This window comes from Peromyscus maniculatus, chromosome 9, assembly GCF_049852395.1.
Source record: "Peromyscus maniculatus bairdii isolate BWxNUB_F1_BW_parent chromosome 9, HU_Pman_BW_mat_3.1, whole genome shotgun sequence".
Classification (NCBI taxonomy): domain Eukaryota; kingdom Metazoa; phylum Chordata; class Mammalia; order Rodentia; family Cricetidae; genus Peromyscus; species Peromyscus maniculatus.
Genome location: NC_134860.1, coordinates 68200571 through 68214966, shown reverse-complemented (window position 1 = coordinate 68214966; position 14396 = coordinate 68200571). Strand labels below are relative to the sequence as shown.

The 14396-nt window shown below is 43.0% G+C and overlaps 1 protein-coding gene across 10 annotated transcripts in view; it reads left to right on the top strand.

The window, feature by feature from the left end:
- The window catches only part of Ppp3cc (protein phosphatase 3 catalytic subunit gamma), a 79128-nt gene extending 66938 nt beyond the window's left edge, over positions 1-12190 (top strand). For 3 of the 10 annotated variants that reach the window (XM_042285102.2, XM_076545306.1, XM_042285106.2), the window contains exons 11-15: positions 5030-5056; positions 6079-6157; positions 6726-6823; positions 10546-10575; positions 11841-12190. In XM_042285102.2, coding sequence (XP_042141036.2) covers positions 5030-5056; positions 6079-6157; positions 6726-6823; positions 10546-10575; positions 11841-12013 — 407 coding nt within the window. In that variant the 3' untranslated portion in view covers positions 12014-12190. The remainder of the gene's footprint in view (positions 1-5029; positions 5057-6078; positions 6158-6725; positions 6824-10545; positions 10576-11840) is intronic. The other 7 variants (XM_042285103.2, XM_076545308.1, XM_076545307.1 and 4 more) reach the window with 5 other exon arrangements.
- The last annotated feature ends 2206 nt before the right edge of the window (positions 12191-14396 follow it).

The following is a 14396-nucleotide window of genomic DNA, read 5'->3' as shown; positions in this document are numbered from 1 at the left end:
GCTGCACCTTCACCAATGGCCTCTCCTGGCCTCTCACAGTCCCAAGCCTCAGCTGCTCTCCATGATCCCTTCCTGCCTTCAAAACCAGTACCACCTGGGTGACTCTTACACTACCAAGTTCGACTGCCAGTGCAAGGGACAATCTTGTCCATGTCTGGAACACAGCTCCTGTGTGCTGACTCTCAGGAAACACTTCCCCAAAGATTTCACCTCCACAATGCTGGTCTCTTCTTAATCACAGCTGATTCTTCTACCCCAGCTGACCAGCATCAACTGTCCTAGTAACACCAAGGTTTTACTTTAGTGGTTCTGGTCTTTAGTGGTTCATAATCATAGCTGATTCTTCAGTTCCAGCTGACCAGACATCACAGATTCATCACACAAAGTCTTGGTAGAGTCTTTGGTCCCCTCTGCAATGCCACAAGCCAGGCCTCCATCTTCTGTACTGCTCTCAATGTTCTTACCTTCGGAGCTCCCACGGAACAGCCCACTGAGCTCTTAACGCTCAATGACTCTTCTGGCCCAACATTCCAAAGTCCTCCCATAGTCCTCCCCAAAACATTATCAGGTCTGTCACAGCAATACCTCACTATTCTGGTACCAACTTGTCTCAGTTAGAGTTACTATTCCTATAAGGAAACACTAGGACCAAAGAAACTTGGGGAGGAAAGGGTTTACTCAGCATATGCTTCCACATCCCAGTTCTCCATCAAAGGAAATGAGGACAGGATCTCAGCAGGACAGGGACCTACCTGCAGAGGCCATGGAGGGTGCTGCTTACTGTCTTACTCCTTATGACTTTCTCAGCCTGCTTTCTTACACTACCCAGGACCACCAGCCCAGGGATGGCACCACCCACAGTGGGTTGGGCCCTCCCCCATCAATCAGTAATTAACAGGATTCCTACAGCCTGATCTTATGGAGGCATTTTCTTAATTGAGGCTCCCTCCTCTCTGATGATGCTAGCTTGTGTCAAGTTGACATAAAACTAGCCAGCACAACCACCTAGCCTTGATTGATTCTAAACTTCATAGGGAAATGGCTAAAGGCTTAAAGAATACCATAGCAGGACTTGCTCTATAGATGTCAAGATTTACTGTAAAGCTACAGTAATTAGAACGATTAATTCAAGGGTAGATAAGCATTGAAACAGAATAGAGAATCCAGAATTAAACCACATGTATACTTGATTTTAATATCAGAGGTGGTATTATAGAACGGCTTTTTTTTTTTTTTTTAAAGACTTGGTCTCATTGTGTAGCTCTGGCTGTCCTAGAACTTGCTATGTAGACCAAGCTGGCCTTAAAGTCAGACATCCACCAGCTTTGGGATTAAAGGTGTGTGCCACCACACCTAGCTAATAATGGCATTTAAAATAAATACTTAGTGAACACCCCCTTTTGAAAAAAAAAAATCTTACATGGAATTTATTTTATAGGTCCAAAATACTTACTTTTGTGGCTTTATATTTCATTCAGATATGAAAGCTAGAGGGGGCTGAGGATGTGGCTCTATAGTGGAGTACGTTCCGAGCACCTGTGAGTTCCTGGGCTGCATCTCTAGCTTTGCTACCATCACAGCAATAAACAGACAAATAAGAACAAGGTGGTGATGAACATTTGTCATCCCAGCATTCAGGACTGTGGCAAGAGAACCATAGGTTGAGGCCAGCCTGGGTTATGTTGTGAATTCAAGGTTAACTTGAGCTTCACAGAAAGCCCCTGTCTTAACAAACAGCAGAAGTTTTAAAAAGTGAAATGCAAAGCAATGAAATTGTAATATTGAAATTTGTAGTATTTATAATATAGAATTAACTTGAAATGGAAAAAGTTCTTTAAACAGGATTCAAAAAACACTAGCCATTCAGAAAACTATTAATAAATTAGATAAATTAAAGTGAGAGCTTTAGATAGTGAGATCTGGATAGATGGCCCAGTGATAAGAACATTTGCAGCTCTTTCACCCACATGGTTGCTGCCACCACCGGATCCAACTCTGATCCCAGGGGATCTTATCTGAAGCTCTCTCCGGCCTCTGAGGGCACTGCATGCATGTGGTTATCTTACATACATGCAGGTAACACTCATACACATAAAACAAAACTATCTTTTAAAAATAAAATAGCCGGGCAATGATGGTGCACGCCTTTAAACCCAGCACTTGAGTTCAAGGCCAGCCTGGTCTGCAGATTGAGTTCCAGCACAGACTCCAAAGCTACACAGAGAAACCCTGTCTCAAAAAAACCTAAATAAATAAAGATAAGAGCTTTTGTTTATTCAAAGACTGTTCAGCATGTGAAAAGGCCAGCTGCCCAGAAGGACAGGATATTTGCAATAAACCAACAAGTGGCCCACTGACAAAAGACTGAATTACTACCAATTAAGATGATGGGGTATGAATAGGCCCAGCACAAAGAGAATGCCCAAATGATTAACAAAAAATGTGAAAAGATATTCAGCCACATTAGTAATCATGAAAATGCAAATTAAAATCATAATGAGATATGTCTTAGTTAGGGTTTCTATTGCTGTGAAGAGACCATGACCAAAGCAGATCTTATAAAGGAAAACACTTAATGGGTTGGCTTACAGTTTCAGAAGTTCAGTCCATTATCATCATGGTGGGGCACAGTGGTGTGGACATGGTGCTAGAGAAGGAGCTGAGAGTTCATTCTGCAGGCAACAGGAAGTAGTCTAAGATACTGGGCATGGCTTGAGCATATATGAGACCTCAAAGCCTGCCTCCACAGTGACACATTCCTCAGGCAAGGCCATACCTACTCCAACAAAGCCACACCTCCTGCTAGTGCCACTCCTTTTGGGGGCCATTTTCTTCCAAACCGCCTCAAATAGATTTCATACTTACCAGACTGGCCAGAATTAAAGATAAGCCATGTCCGGTATTAGCTAGCATTTGTAATAATGGGAATGTTGACACACACAACTATAATTTGGTAGATCCCACTTTAATAGACTGTTATCCAAGTTAAACATACACATGCTCTAGAGCTGAGCATTCGGATATCCTGGGATCATACCAGAAATGTGTTTATATTCAGCAAAGGCAGATGTATTGAAATACATACGAGGGCTTCACATGCAGTTCCCAGAAGTTAGAAGCAGCCCAAATGATGGTTGCAGTACAGGTGATAAATTGTGGCAAAGTGGATGGGCATGGTTCCACACACTTTTAATCCCAACATTTGAGAGGCAGAGGCAAGCAGATCTCTTTGAGTTGGAGGCCAGCCTGATCTACTTAGTTCTGGGACAGTTAGGGCTATGTAAAGAAACTGTCTTAAAAAACAAAACAAAACAAAACAACAAAATGGTGGCATAGTGCTTCAGGGGAACCATATGTGACCATAAAAATAGGCCACAGTGAACATGTGAATGAGTCTTAAAACGTAATGTTGAATAGAATAAGCCAGACGCCCCCCCCCCCCCGACCCCACCAATGTTTAATAGTTCAATTATATGAAATCCCAAACCTGAAAAGTGGGCCGGTGAGACGGCTCAGTGCATTAAGATACCTGCTGCCAGGCCTGAGGACCCACATAATGGAAAAAAGAAACAACTCCTGCAGTTTGTCTTCCGACCTCCTCTTGCTGAGTGTGCACACAAAGAGAAAATAGGTAAATATAACTTTTAAAACAATAAAACTATCATGCATATGGATGTATCCATGCATAGTAAAACTTTCAATAATAGGAAGAAAAAAATCCCAGTGAAAAGCAAAAGAGTGGTATCCTTTAGACAGGAGAGGCTGCAGGTGTCAGGTGTCGGAGGTACGGTGGGTTGTGGGCAACATGGGTGACGGCCCTGGGTGACTAGTTTTATAGGCATGTGCCTCCTAACAAATCATAGAGTGACTAGTTTGCTTTGCATAAATACAGAAAACTCATTATGCTTAGTAAAAAGGTAAAAACTACATGTCTACAAAAAGGGGGAGATAGAGCTTTTGGGAGTCAAGAAAACAGATTCACTGGAGGAGGACAGTGGGGAGGGAGGCGAGTTAGAAGACACATAACAGCCCATGCATGGACATGCCAGGGTGAGACCTGCCACTTTGTATGGTAACCTTAAAATTAATTAAAAGAAAAAACCAAACCAGAGGTCTTTCTTGCTGTAAGAAAGGTCCATCAAATGTTAAGAGATGTTAGAGATGGAACAAGGTAACAGATTCTTTTTAGAATGCAGTAGTAATATTCACTTAGTCTGTTTGAGAACACTAAAGCCCTGTTTAGTAACTAGGGGGTGCTGAATGTCAGTACCAGTTGCTAGACTTGAGAATAGAGGAGCAGGCAGGGACACTGAGCTCACCCAAGCAAAACAGTGAGAACCTTTGAAAAGGCTGTGAAAACCCTGTTTGCCATGGGATAACCGTCCCTTCTCTAAGTCTGGAGCTGATCTCTAAAACCAAAGGAGTTCTGGGGTGTAAATGACTAAACCACGAACTCAGTTCCCAGTAGAAGCCCAGCATGCAGTGTTCAGAGCATCAGGTGCCAGCTGTTTCTCCCAGCTCCGGAAGCTTCTTATTCCCTCTCTGTGTTAACCATGAGTGAACACCAAAGAGCATCAGGCCCCAAAGCAAAGCCTTCACGGGATAGAAGCCACAAAAAGTCCTGAAGGCTCAAACCTATAAAAAGGAAAATGTCTCCTGAAAAGTGAGATGTGCTAGCATGTCGAACAGCAGTGCAGTGTTCTGTTGAGAGATCTGCAAACTGTTCTTGTCCATTGTTTTTGTTCTTTGTGTTGTCTCAGAAACAGTATCTTTGTGTTATTTTCATGATGGGGGTAGATAATAGTAGATGGGAATTGATATGAAAGGTTAAATTGTTAAGAAATGGAAGAAAGGACAAAAAAGGAGTCTGTATTTAGCTCTCGTGGAGCAGGCAGTCTCTGAGCTGCCCAGCTAACATCCTGCTCCTCTCCAGGCACTTCACTCAGATTTTTTTTCTCTTCCATGGAAACTCGCACCCTCCTCCCATGTATCTGTCTTCATCTCATTTCTTGATGTCTCTTCCCTGAAGATCACTACATTTCAAGCTGTCCGAAAGGTATCCAACTGAACTGTGCTGTGAGCTGAGTTCTTCCTGTCTGCTCTGCCGCCCTTGGTTGGCTAGTCGTCAGGAATTGGTAGTGGAGCAGTTCCTGGGACTTTCCTCCCTCTCTCTCGGTGGGAATGGCTGTTTTCTGGGGGCTTGTAGCTTGATCAGCAGCCCTGAGAGTGGGAGAGAGGAAGGGAAGCCTGTGTATCTTTGTCTGACTTTTGGATGCCATTTCCTGGTGTACCCCTGGAGCTTACCTTTCACGTTTGGGCTGTTTCCTAAATCTTGAGTAAGAAAAGGCCATAAAGTCTTACATGAACTTCTCAATGTTGCTTTTGAAATGTTGTACCCATCCTTGTAATCTGTTTGGCAGTATTCCAAGGAAAAAGTAACTGGTTTGAGTATGGAGATTAGAGAAGGAAAAGCGGCCCTTCCTGAGTTCAGGACAGCGGCTCCCTTCAGCAGACCAGACCCTGCATCCAAAGGTGGCACCTAGCGTTCTCAGAAGAGATAGATCTTAGCTTGTAGCAGCTTGTCATTGTGAGCTTTGTTTGTGTCTTTGTGTTTCCTCCTTCACTGTGGACAGCATTTCAGACCTATAAAACTTCCCACCCCCCATAGATGACTCTCCATGTCTTTTGGGGGCCCCATTCATTCATTCTTTACTTCATTTCTTCTCTTCGGGTGTTTTCCTCTTGTTCCTTGCAACTTCCTTGGATTTTTTTTTATTTATTTTTTTTATTTTGGTTTTTCGAGGCAGGGTTTCTCTGTGTAGGCCTAGGTGTCCTGGAACTCACTCTGTAGACCAGGCTGGCCTCAAACTCACTGAGATGGCCTGCCTCTGCCTCCCGAGTGCTGGGATTAAAGGCGTGCGCCACCACTGCCAGATAGTTGTTTTTTAAAAATTAGGCTTTGATTCTTTTTTTAAGTTTCTCTTTAATTTAAATACAAAAGACACTCCATCCTGCATTTGAAAAAGCTGTCCTGTTAACCACATCCCTTTAACTCGTTTGTTCTTTGTATTTTCTAAGGCACTTCCGTTCGAAAAGAGATCATCAAGAATAAAATCAGAGCCATTGGGAAAATGGCACGGGTCTTTTCGGTTCTTCGGTAAGGTTCTGTCATTACATTGTGGGATGAAGGCATTTGTAAAGTAGGTTAGAAGCTAGCTTAGAGTAGTGTTTTTAAGGTTGCAATCTGGTGCTAGAACTACAAGTCTTCTGGTTGAGTACAGGTTGAACCAGACTTCCATGGGAAAGTAACCGTGTTTGGAAAACATTCATTTGGTACTGGCATAGATGTGTAGTGTGGATTTTAGAGCCAGATTCCCCATGTTCAAATTCTGGCTGTCCTTAGCTGTGTTGTCTTGGGTTTAATCTCTGGGTCTTAAGTTTCCTTGTCTATAAAATAGAGATTCTACTAGGCCCTAGCTCACATGTTGTTAGAAGAGTCAGATGGGGTAAGTGTGGGGACCAGGGCCTGGCCACCAGTGCCTCTGGTTGAAAAGAAGGACTGGCTCACTGTCTGTGTGTGAAGTGTTTGCAGAACACCTGGGTCAGATGCAGGTAGGGGACCTGTCTTCATCTGCCGCTGCCTTCCTGTTACTCTCCTTCACATGTCACTGCTTGGTGTGCTGAGGCGCCCTGGCATTAACCAGGGCTTCCATGTTCCTTTGCAGGGAGGAGAGTGAGAGTGTGCTGACCCTCAAGGGCCTCACTCCCACAGGTACACTCCCCTTGGGGGTCCTCTCTGGAGGGAAGCAGACCATTGAGACTGGTGAGTATGTAGATGCCCCTTCCAAAACATGTGCCCTGTCACCAGCCCTCAGTGACTTTGTTTAGAACCTGTACTAGAGCAATGAGATTTACCTAAGGAAAGATGAATCATGACCCTTATTCTTTCTGTATTCAAAAAACTAATAATTCAAAGTAGATTTTAATTTAAATGCAAAAGTTAAAACAAACTCAGGGAAAAAAGTGTGGCAAATAGGCATTGGAGTAGGTAGGGTCTTGAATAAGATAGAAAGTACTGACCTTCAAAGAAAATAACGTTTATTAAAATTAAATTACCCTTATGAAAATGCATAATTAAGAGAAGGAAAAAGCAAGCCACAGAGAAGATTTCTACACTATCCATGTCTGACAAAGGCCTTGTTTCAGGATAGACAACAAATAATAATAAAAAAGAAGCTTAAAATATAGCTCAATGATTTTTTTCAGCTTATTTCACCAAAGAGGATTTTAAGATGTCCAGCAAACATCTACGAAGATACCTAACATAGTTACTCATCTGGAAGATGAATATTAAAGTATAGTGAAATACTACTGCATACCCGTAAGAATGGCTGAAATGAAAAAATCTGACAAAATCAAGTATTGGCGTGTCTGTGGAGGCCTGGACTAGATATAGGCTAGTGGGCTAATAAATAGACTCTACCACTTTGACCAGCTGATGGCCAGTAAAGCAAAACACATTTGTACTCACACCCTGCAACTCCACACCAAGACTGTCCAAGAGGAATTAACATGCATGTCTATCAGAGGGTATGCATAAAGATGTTTACTGTAGTTTTATCATGGCAACCCCAAATCAGAAGCAGCTCCCCTGCCTGTTAGAAGTGAGTAAGTTGTACAATATTTTGATACAGTGGGCTGTTGCATTGACGTCAGAGCACAAGCTCCTGTCTATCAGTAAGCGAGTAATGAGCTCCGAAAGTCGGTGACTTTCCTGAAGAAATAACATATAAGTAATCCTAAATTGATTAAAACACCGATTCAAACCAGGAATGAAGAGGCATAAAATATATTGGGACCAAGTCCAAAAAGGTGTGAAGAAACATGTATATCCCAAGTCAACACATCTGGAAAATTCTCTTGCTGCCCTTGAAAGATTTGTTCTTTCAAGATCTAGCCAAAAAAACCTAAAAAAATTAGATTAAAGCAACTTTGTGGATTAGTAAATTTTCAAGTTTTCAAGGAAGCTATATAGATATTTTTCTCTCTTTTTTTCACCCAAGTTACTTCCTCTTACCCCAAAACACCCTCATCAGAGCTGTTCACAGAAAATTTCCCAAGACACATAACAAATAAAATAAAAGTGGATACGTATCTTTTTTTTAAAAAAAAAAAAACAAACAAAAACCTGCACATTTCTTTGGGGGTCTGGCCTTCGGTGGGTTGACCATGTTTCCTTCAGTGGATGGCTTCATAGCCATGTTTATGAGGGCCAGCACTAAATAGATTCAGTGAGTTATTAAACAAGAAAAGGAGCAGTCATGAAGATGAGAGGAGGCGAATATATACATCATGTATGTGAAAATAAAAATCCTGCGACCATTGGGTTGAGAGTGCACTAGAAATAGTTTATGACCCGCAGGATGACTCTGTGGGTGATAAAAGATATCTACTGCCAAACTTGACGACCTGAGTTCAAGCCCACATGGTGAAAGACTCTTCAACCTCCCTCTACATGAGTGCTGTGGCATGCTCATGAATGCACACTTCCACACACACACACACACACACACACACACACACACACACACTATATATATATATATATAATGGAACACTGAAGGGGCTGGAGAGATGGCTCAGCAGTTTAGAGCGCTTGCTGTTCTTGCAGAGGACCCAGGTTTGATTCCCAGCACCCACATGGTGGCTTCCAACTATCCATACTCCAGTTACATGGGATCTGACACCTTTTCCTGATCTCCACAGGCACCAACCATGCAAATAGTACACATATGTACAAGCAGGAAAAACAGTCATACCTATAAAATAAAAATAAATCTAAAGCAGGGAGGTGGTGGTGGTGCACGCCTTTAATACCAGCACTTGGGAGACAGAGGCAGGTGGATCTCTGTGATCTGGTCTACAGAGCTAGTTTCAGGACAGCCAGGGCTAGACAGATAAACCCTGTCTCAAAAACCAAAAAACAATTAAAATATTGACTTACATACTCTAAACAATTGAATTTTATGGTATAGGAATTATATGTCAGTAAACAGTTTCATGACTTTTTTTCTTACCATGTCCCTTGTTCAGACTACTATGCTAATAACCAATACAAGGAACAGTTCTATGAAAACCCCAAAAATGTGATACTGGAGGACTGTAGAGATGGCTCAACAGTTAAGAGCACTTGTTATCCTTGCAGGGGACCTAGATTCAGTTCCCAGCACCCACATGATGGCTCACAGTCATCCTTAACTCCAGTTCCAGGGCATATGACACTCTCTTCTGACCTCCATATATGCAGGTCACACATTCATGCACATGAAATAAATAAGTCTAAAATACTCTTCTTTGAAATGTAGTGCTGGTACACACATTATCACACAAATTCAAACTCTTAAGTAGACCAGCACTGTCCGTAGAATTTTAGACAAAGGTTTGACTCCCACTTCCTCACAGCTGCCTGAGCAATGCCCTGCTCTGTGAGAAGATGTTATCACTGCCTAGTGTGGCTTATCAGGCCCATCTGAGGTTAGGGAGACTGTGGCAGTGCTTTTAACAGGAGCCCTCCTAGGGCAAACACAGGCACTTGGGTTGCCGGCAGATGTAGGCTCTCACATTGCTGTAGGAGGGTAGGTAGCTTTACAGCTCTCCCCTTCTCGTAGTGATGGGGAAAGCCTCACACTGGTCTTGCTGCTGAGTGGCCTTCCTCCCTTCCATAGGAAAACTGCCATTGGCAGGATTCTAGTGGACTCTTTCTTGCTGTATCCTAGAACCTTTTTGTGTATTACAGTGTTACTGTCTGATAAAGAATGGCAGGAGGAAGTTTCCCTGTTGGTGCTCATTTTTAAAAGGCTTTCATTTTTGTCACTGAGATGGGGAAGAGGGCTTTCTTAGTAATTGACTGCTGTCCTGCACAAGGAACAGAAGCCATATGAGTATCAGTGTGAGCTTCTGCATACCTCCCGTCTCAGTTCAAATCAGTGCCTGGCCATTTACCCCTAGACCAGAAGTAACACTTATAACCTATTTCTCTCCCTTTCCAAATGCCGGAGCTATTCAAGGGGCTGCCCTGTTGCTGTTGTTTATTCAATGGTTAAGGACAGTTGGATTGTACATCAGTCATTTGAGAACAGTAAGAAGCAAGATTTTTAAATAGGACCCAGCGACAGCTCGCCTGATATGATCTGAGCAGTTATAAACTCAAGCACAGTTGTGATGTTAAATTATCTGATTTGACAAGTCATTTTGATGTGTGATCACAAGACATGAACTAGCAGCTGGCGATTTCAAGTGAAGAGAGCAGCATTCCCATGCCACCAGAAACGTTAGAAACATTCGCTCTGCCCCACCTCATGTCCACACCTCCTCCAGTTCCTTGCAGGAATCCCCTCATTTCTTAGAACTCAGAAATGCCTTTGGTTATGGGTGGGTGTGCTGGTGGGGGGCTCGGGGTGGGGGGTCTGTACTGGCAGCATTGCAGTTGGCTCACTCCTTTCTCTGTCTTCATTTTTGCATGCCACTGCTCCTGCCTTCTTGCAGCCACAGTACAAGCGGTAGAGGCACGGGAAGGTATGGCCACATCACTCTGTTGGAATGCCCCTGTGTCTGTGCACCCGTCTCAACGCCTCATCAGCATTTCTAAACTCACTTGCATCTGCAGAACTGTGACGGAAAAGGAGAAGATGGCCCTCAGTGTAGCCATATGTCCCCCTGTTCCTCAGATGACCTTCACACAGTTTATGTCCTAAGTCTTTTTCTGTAATGACTGAAACTTGTGCAGCTGGTAATGATGACAGAAGTCACATGGTTTAAGTAGTTTGTTCTTTATTAAGAGAGTCAGATAGGCAAGCTTTGTTACCTAACGACTCAAAAGGGTAGCAGGTGTGGAGGCGAAAGCAGACTAGAATTTAGATGCTCCATTTCTGAAGTTGCCCTAAGGCATTCAAACTAAGGTGACTTTGTTTCTATGGAGACATATTTTTTTTTTTTTTTTTTTTTTTTTTTTTTTTTTTTTTGGTTTTTCGAGACAGGGTTTCTCTGTGTAGCTTTGCGCCTTTCCTGGAACTCACTTGGTAGCCCAGGCTAGCCTCGAACTCACAAAGATCCGCCTGCCTCTGCCTCCCGAGTGCTGGGATTAAAGGCGTGCGCCACCACCGCCCGGCTGGAGACATATTTTAAATAATATCATTGGAATTGATAAACCAGTATTGTAGATTTAGTAATTTTATTAGATAAGATGATTCAAAGGGGAATTCATTCTCTGATGATACAAAATTGAATCAGGTTGGAATTATCGCTCAGTGGTCGAATGTTTGCCTAGAATGTGTGAGGCCCAGGGTTCAATCCCCAATACCACAAGAAGGAAATTTCACAGTTGGATCAGATAGGCAGTATCTAGAAGCTGGCTGTTGGTTTTTATCTGATGTTCGGCTCCTGGCTGTGAAGATGAAAAGCTGTCTTGAGCAGATAGTGCTCCTGCCACTTGTGTATGGTCAGAGGGATGCTGGTGCTTAAAGCTGCGACCTGTGTGCTGTGCTCTCCTGGTGTCGCTTTCCTAGAACTGACCTTTTCAAGTGTGTGGAAGCTAATTAAGAACTAATCTGTTTTCGTCAAGTTTATTTCTGCCAGAGTTTTTACTCTTAGGACAGTTTCTACCACACTTGGAGCTGTGTGGAAGCAGTGGTTGTGGACAGGGCTGATGAATCACGTTGCCTGTCATCAGATGTGTGCTCTGGGCCACCTTCCTGTGTGTTCTTAGGAGACTGCTGTGTGCTTGGAAACTCGGCTAAGTGTTAACTTGGCCACTGAGCACCTCCTCTCTTGTTCCTCTGCAGCCATCAGAGGGTATCCAGCCAAGATCCGAAGTTTTGAAGAAGCCCGAGGTCTAGACCGAATTAATGAGAGAATGCCACCCCGAAGAGAGGGTGGGCATCCTGATGGGCCAGTGAAGATGGTGCACTCACACGCTGCACGAAGGGGCGACCACGGAAAGAAAGCCCTGAAGTGACTCAGAGCCCGGGCAGCACAGAGGAGTCCCCACCCTGCGATCAAATCGCGTTTATTTATTATTGGAAATGAAACAGAAACAACTCAGACAGCTTAAACGTGGAGGTGCATTGTAATTCAGTCGGGTTTATTCTGTAAGAAAGGTGACCATTTTATAAATTCTTTAATTTATGTTCAATATATATATATAAAGTACTTCTGTTTTCTTCCCAGCCCACCCCCGTCCTAATTTCAGGAATGGATCTAATTGTTGTCTCTCTCTCTGTGTGTGTGTGTGTGTGTGTGTGTGTGTATGTGTGTGTGTGTATGTGTTGAAGTCTTATGCTATAAAGGAGACTTTACCCTAATAAAAAAGGGACTTGGAAACCTCAATCCTGGGTTTCTGACTCAGGCTACTTGGTAGCCCTTCTCTTGTTTGAGGAGGTGATTTCTTTCATTTAAGACTTGTAACTTGAGCTGGGCAGTGGTGGCGCATGCCTTTAATCCCAGCACTCGGGAGGCAGAGGCAGGCGGATCTCTGTGAGTTCAAGGCCAGCCTGGACTACAGAGTGAGTTCCAGGAAAGGTGCCAAAGCTACACAGAGAAACCCTGCCTTGAAAAACCAAAAGAAAAAAAAAAAAAAAAGACTTGTAACTTTGCTAACTTCAACGTGTCTTTTCATTTACCCCCCACCTTTCTGCTTGGTACAATTGAAGAAAACCTCAGGTGTCAGTGGGAAACTTGACTTCCAAGAGAACAACTTAAACCTAGTGATTTTAAGATCTAGGTGGAACTGGCTTCCATGATAATTTCCTTTTAGACTCTTTAGTTCCATGATTGTGGGGTTTTGTTTGTTGGTTTGTGATACATGAGATTGAATCCATGCCTCACACATGCTGTGAGAGTATCTGCCACTCAGCTATCCCTCCACTCATCAATTCATTTTAATGAGTTCTAGTAAAGTTCCTCCTAAGAAGTAATAATGAGGGTGGGCTAGTGAGATGGCCACCCTGATGACTTGAGCTGGATCCTCAGGATCCCCGGGTGGAAGGAGAGACCAACTCACAGAAGCTGTCCTCTGACTGTTGCACAAGCACTGTGGGACACATAAATAAGCATGGAGAGTAGAAAAACTGAAATAATAATACTGGGAGGTTTTCTTAGAATTGCTTAAAGTCCCCTCAGAAGTTTAAGGGTTTCAGTGTTGCCAGATTCTTTTGTTTTCGTTTTTTAATCCCAGATGAACCCATCTGCAAAGGAAGTTACACTGGAGTATTTTCTGAAGTCCCTCAGGACATGCAGTCTTGAGACCTGTTCTTGCCCTTCTGTGTCATCCCATCAGGCATTGCATCTGTTTTTCCCAGCATGCTTCTGTTTTCTACTGTCAATACGTTTAAAAGGAACTTATTAGATAGTGGAATGGGGTCCTTGTAACCTTCTTAAAGGGATCAGATGAGTGAAGGCTTCTGGTCTCCTAGAGTTAATTAGAAAACTAACTTCTAAATAACTGGTGCTTCATCTCTCAGTGGTCATTAGGCTGAACTCTATGGAACCTTGGTTAGCAAAATTTGGAACCCAACATTAGGGATTCAGATCTAATTGTCCCATAGATTTTTATTTTTCTGACACAGAGTCTCACTATGTAGGCCTGGCTGGCCTGGAACTCACAGAACTCCACTTGCCTCTGCCTTGTGAGTACTAGGATTAAAGGAATGCTCCACTCCACCTGGCTTTGGTTTAATTTCTGAGACAGGTCTCATGTAGCCCAGGCCAGCCCCAGACTTATTATGTAACGAGGCTATTCTTGACCTCCTGATCCTCCTGACTAGCTTGTTGGGCTTTTTTAACTTCTTAAAAAATGTCCTAACTAATAGAAGACTTGGGGCTGCTTAGGCTTCACTTTTGGCTCAATCTGATCATAGGTGCCATGTCACAGCACTCACTGATGAATTTTATAATGACTGTTGGATTCTGAGCACCCTTGATCAAAGCTTGGAAAGTGCAGATCTGTAGAACTCTCTGATGTCATGTGGGATGTGGGAGTCTAGCATTAAAGCGGGGACCTCAAACAATAATACAGCATATTGGGAGGTTTGAGGAAAGCATAAAAACAACAGTAATTTTTACTTTTTAAGAATTTATGGGCTGGAGAGATGGCTCAGCTGTTGAGAGCACTGACTACTCTTCCAGAGGTCCTGAGTTCAATTCCCAGCAACCACATGGTGGCTCACAACCATCTGTAATGAGATCTGGTGCCCTCTTCTGGCCTGCAGGCACACATGCAGGCAGAACACTGTATACATAATAAATAAATAAATCTTTTTTTAAAAAAAAAAAGAATTTATGATTTTCATGAGGAAAATGAAAGGTTAGCTTGTTTATCTGTGGGAGGGGGTTTTGGATTT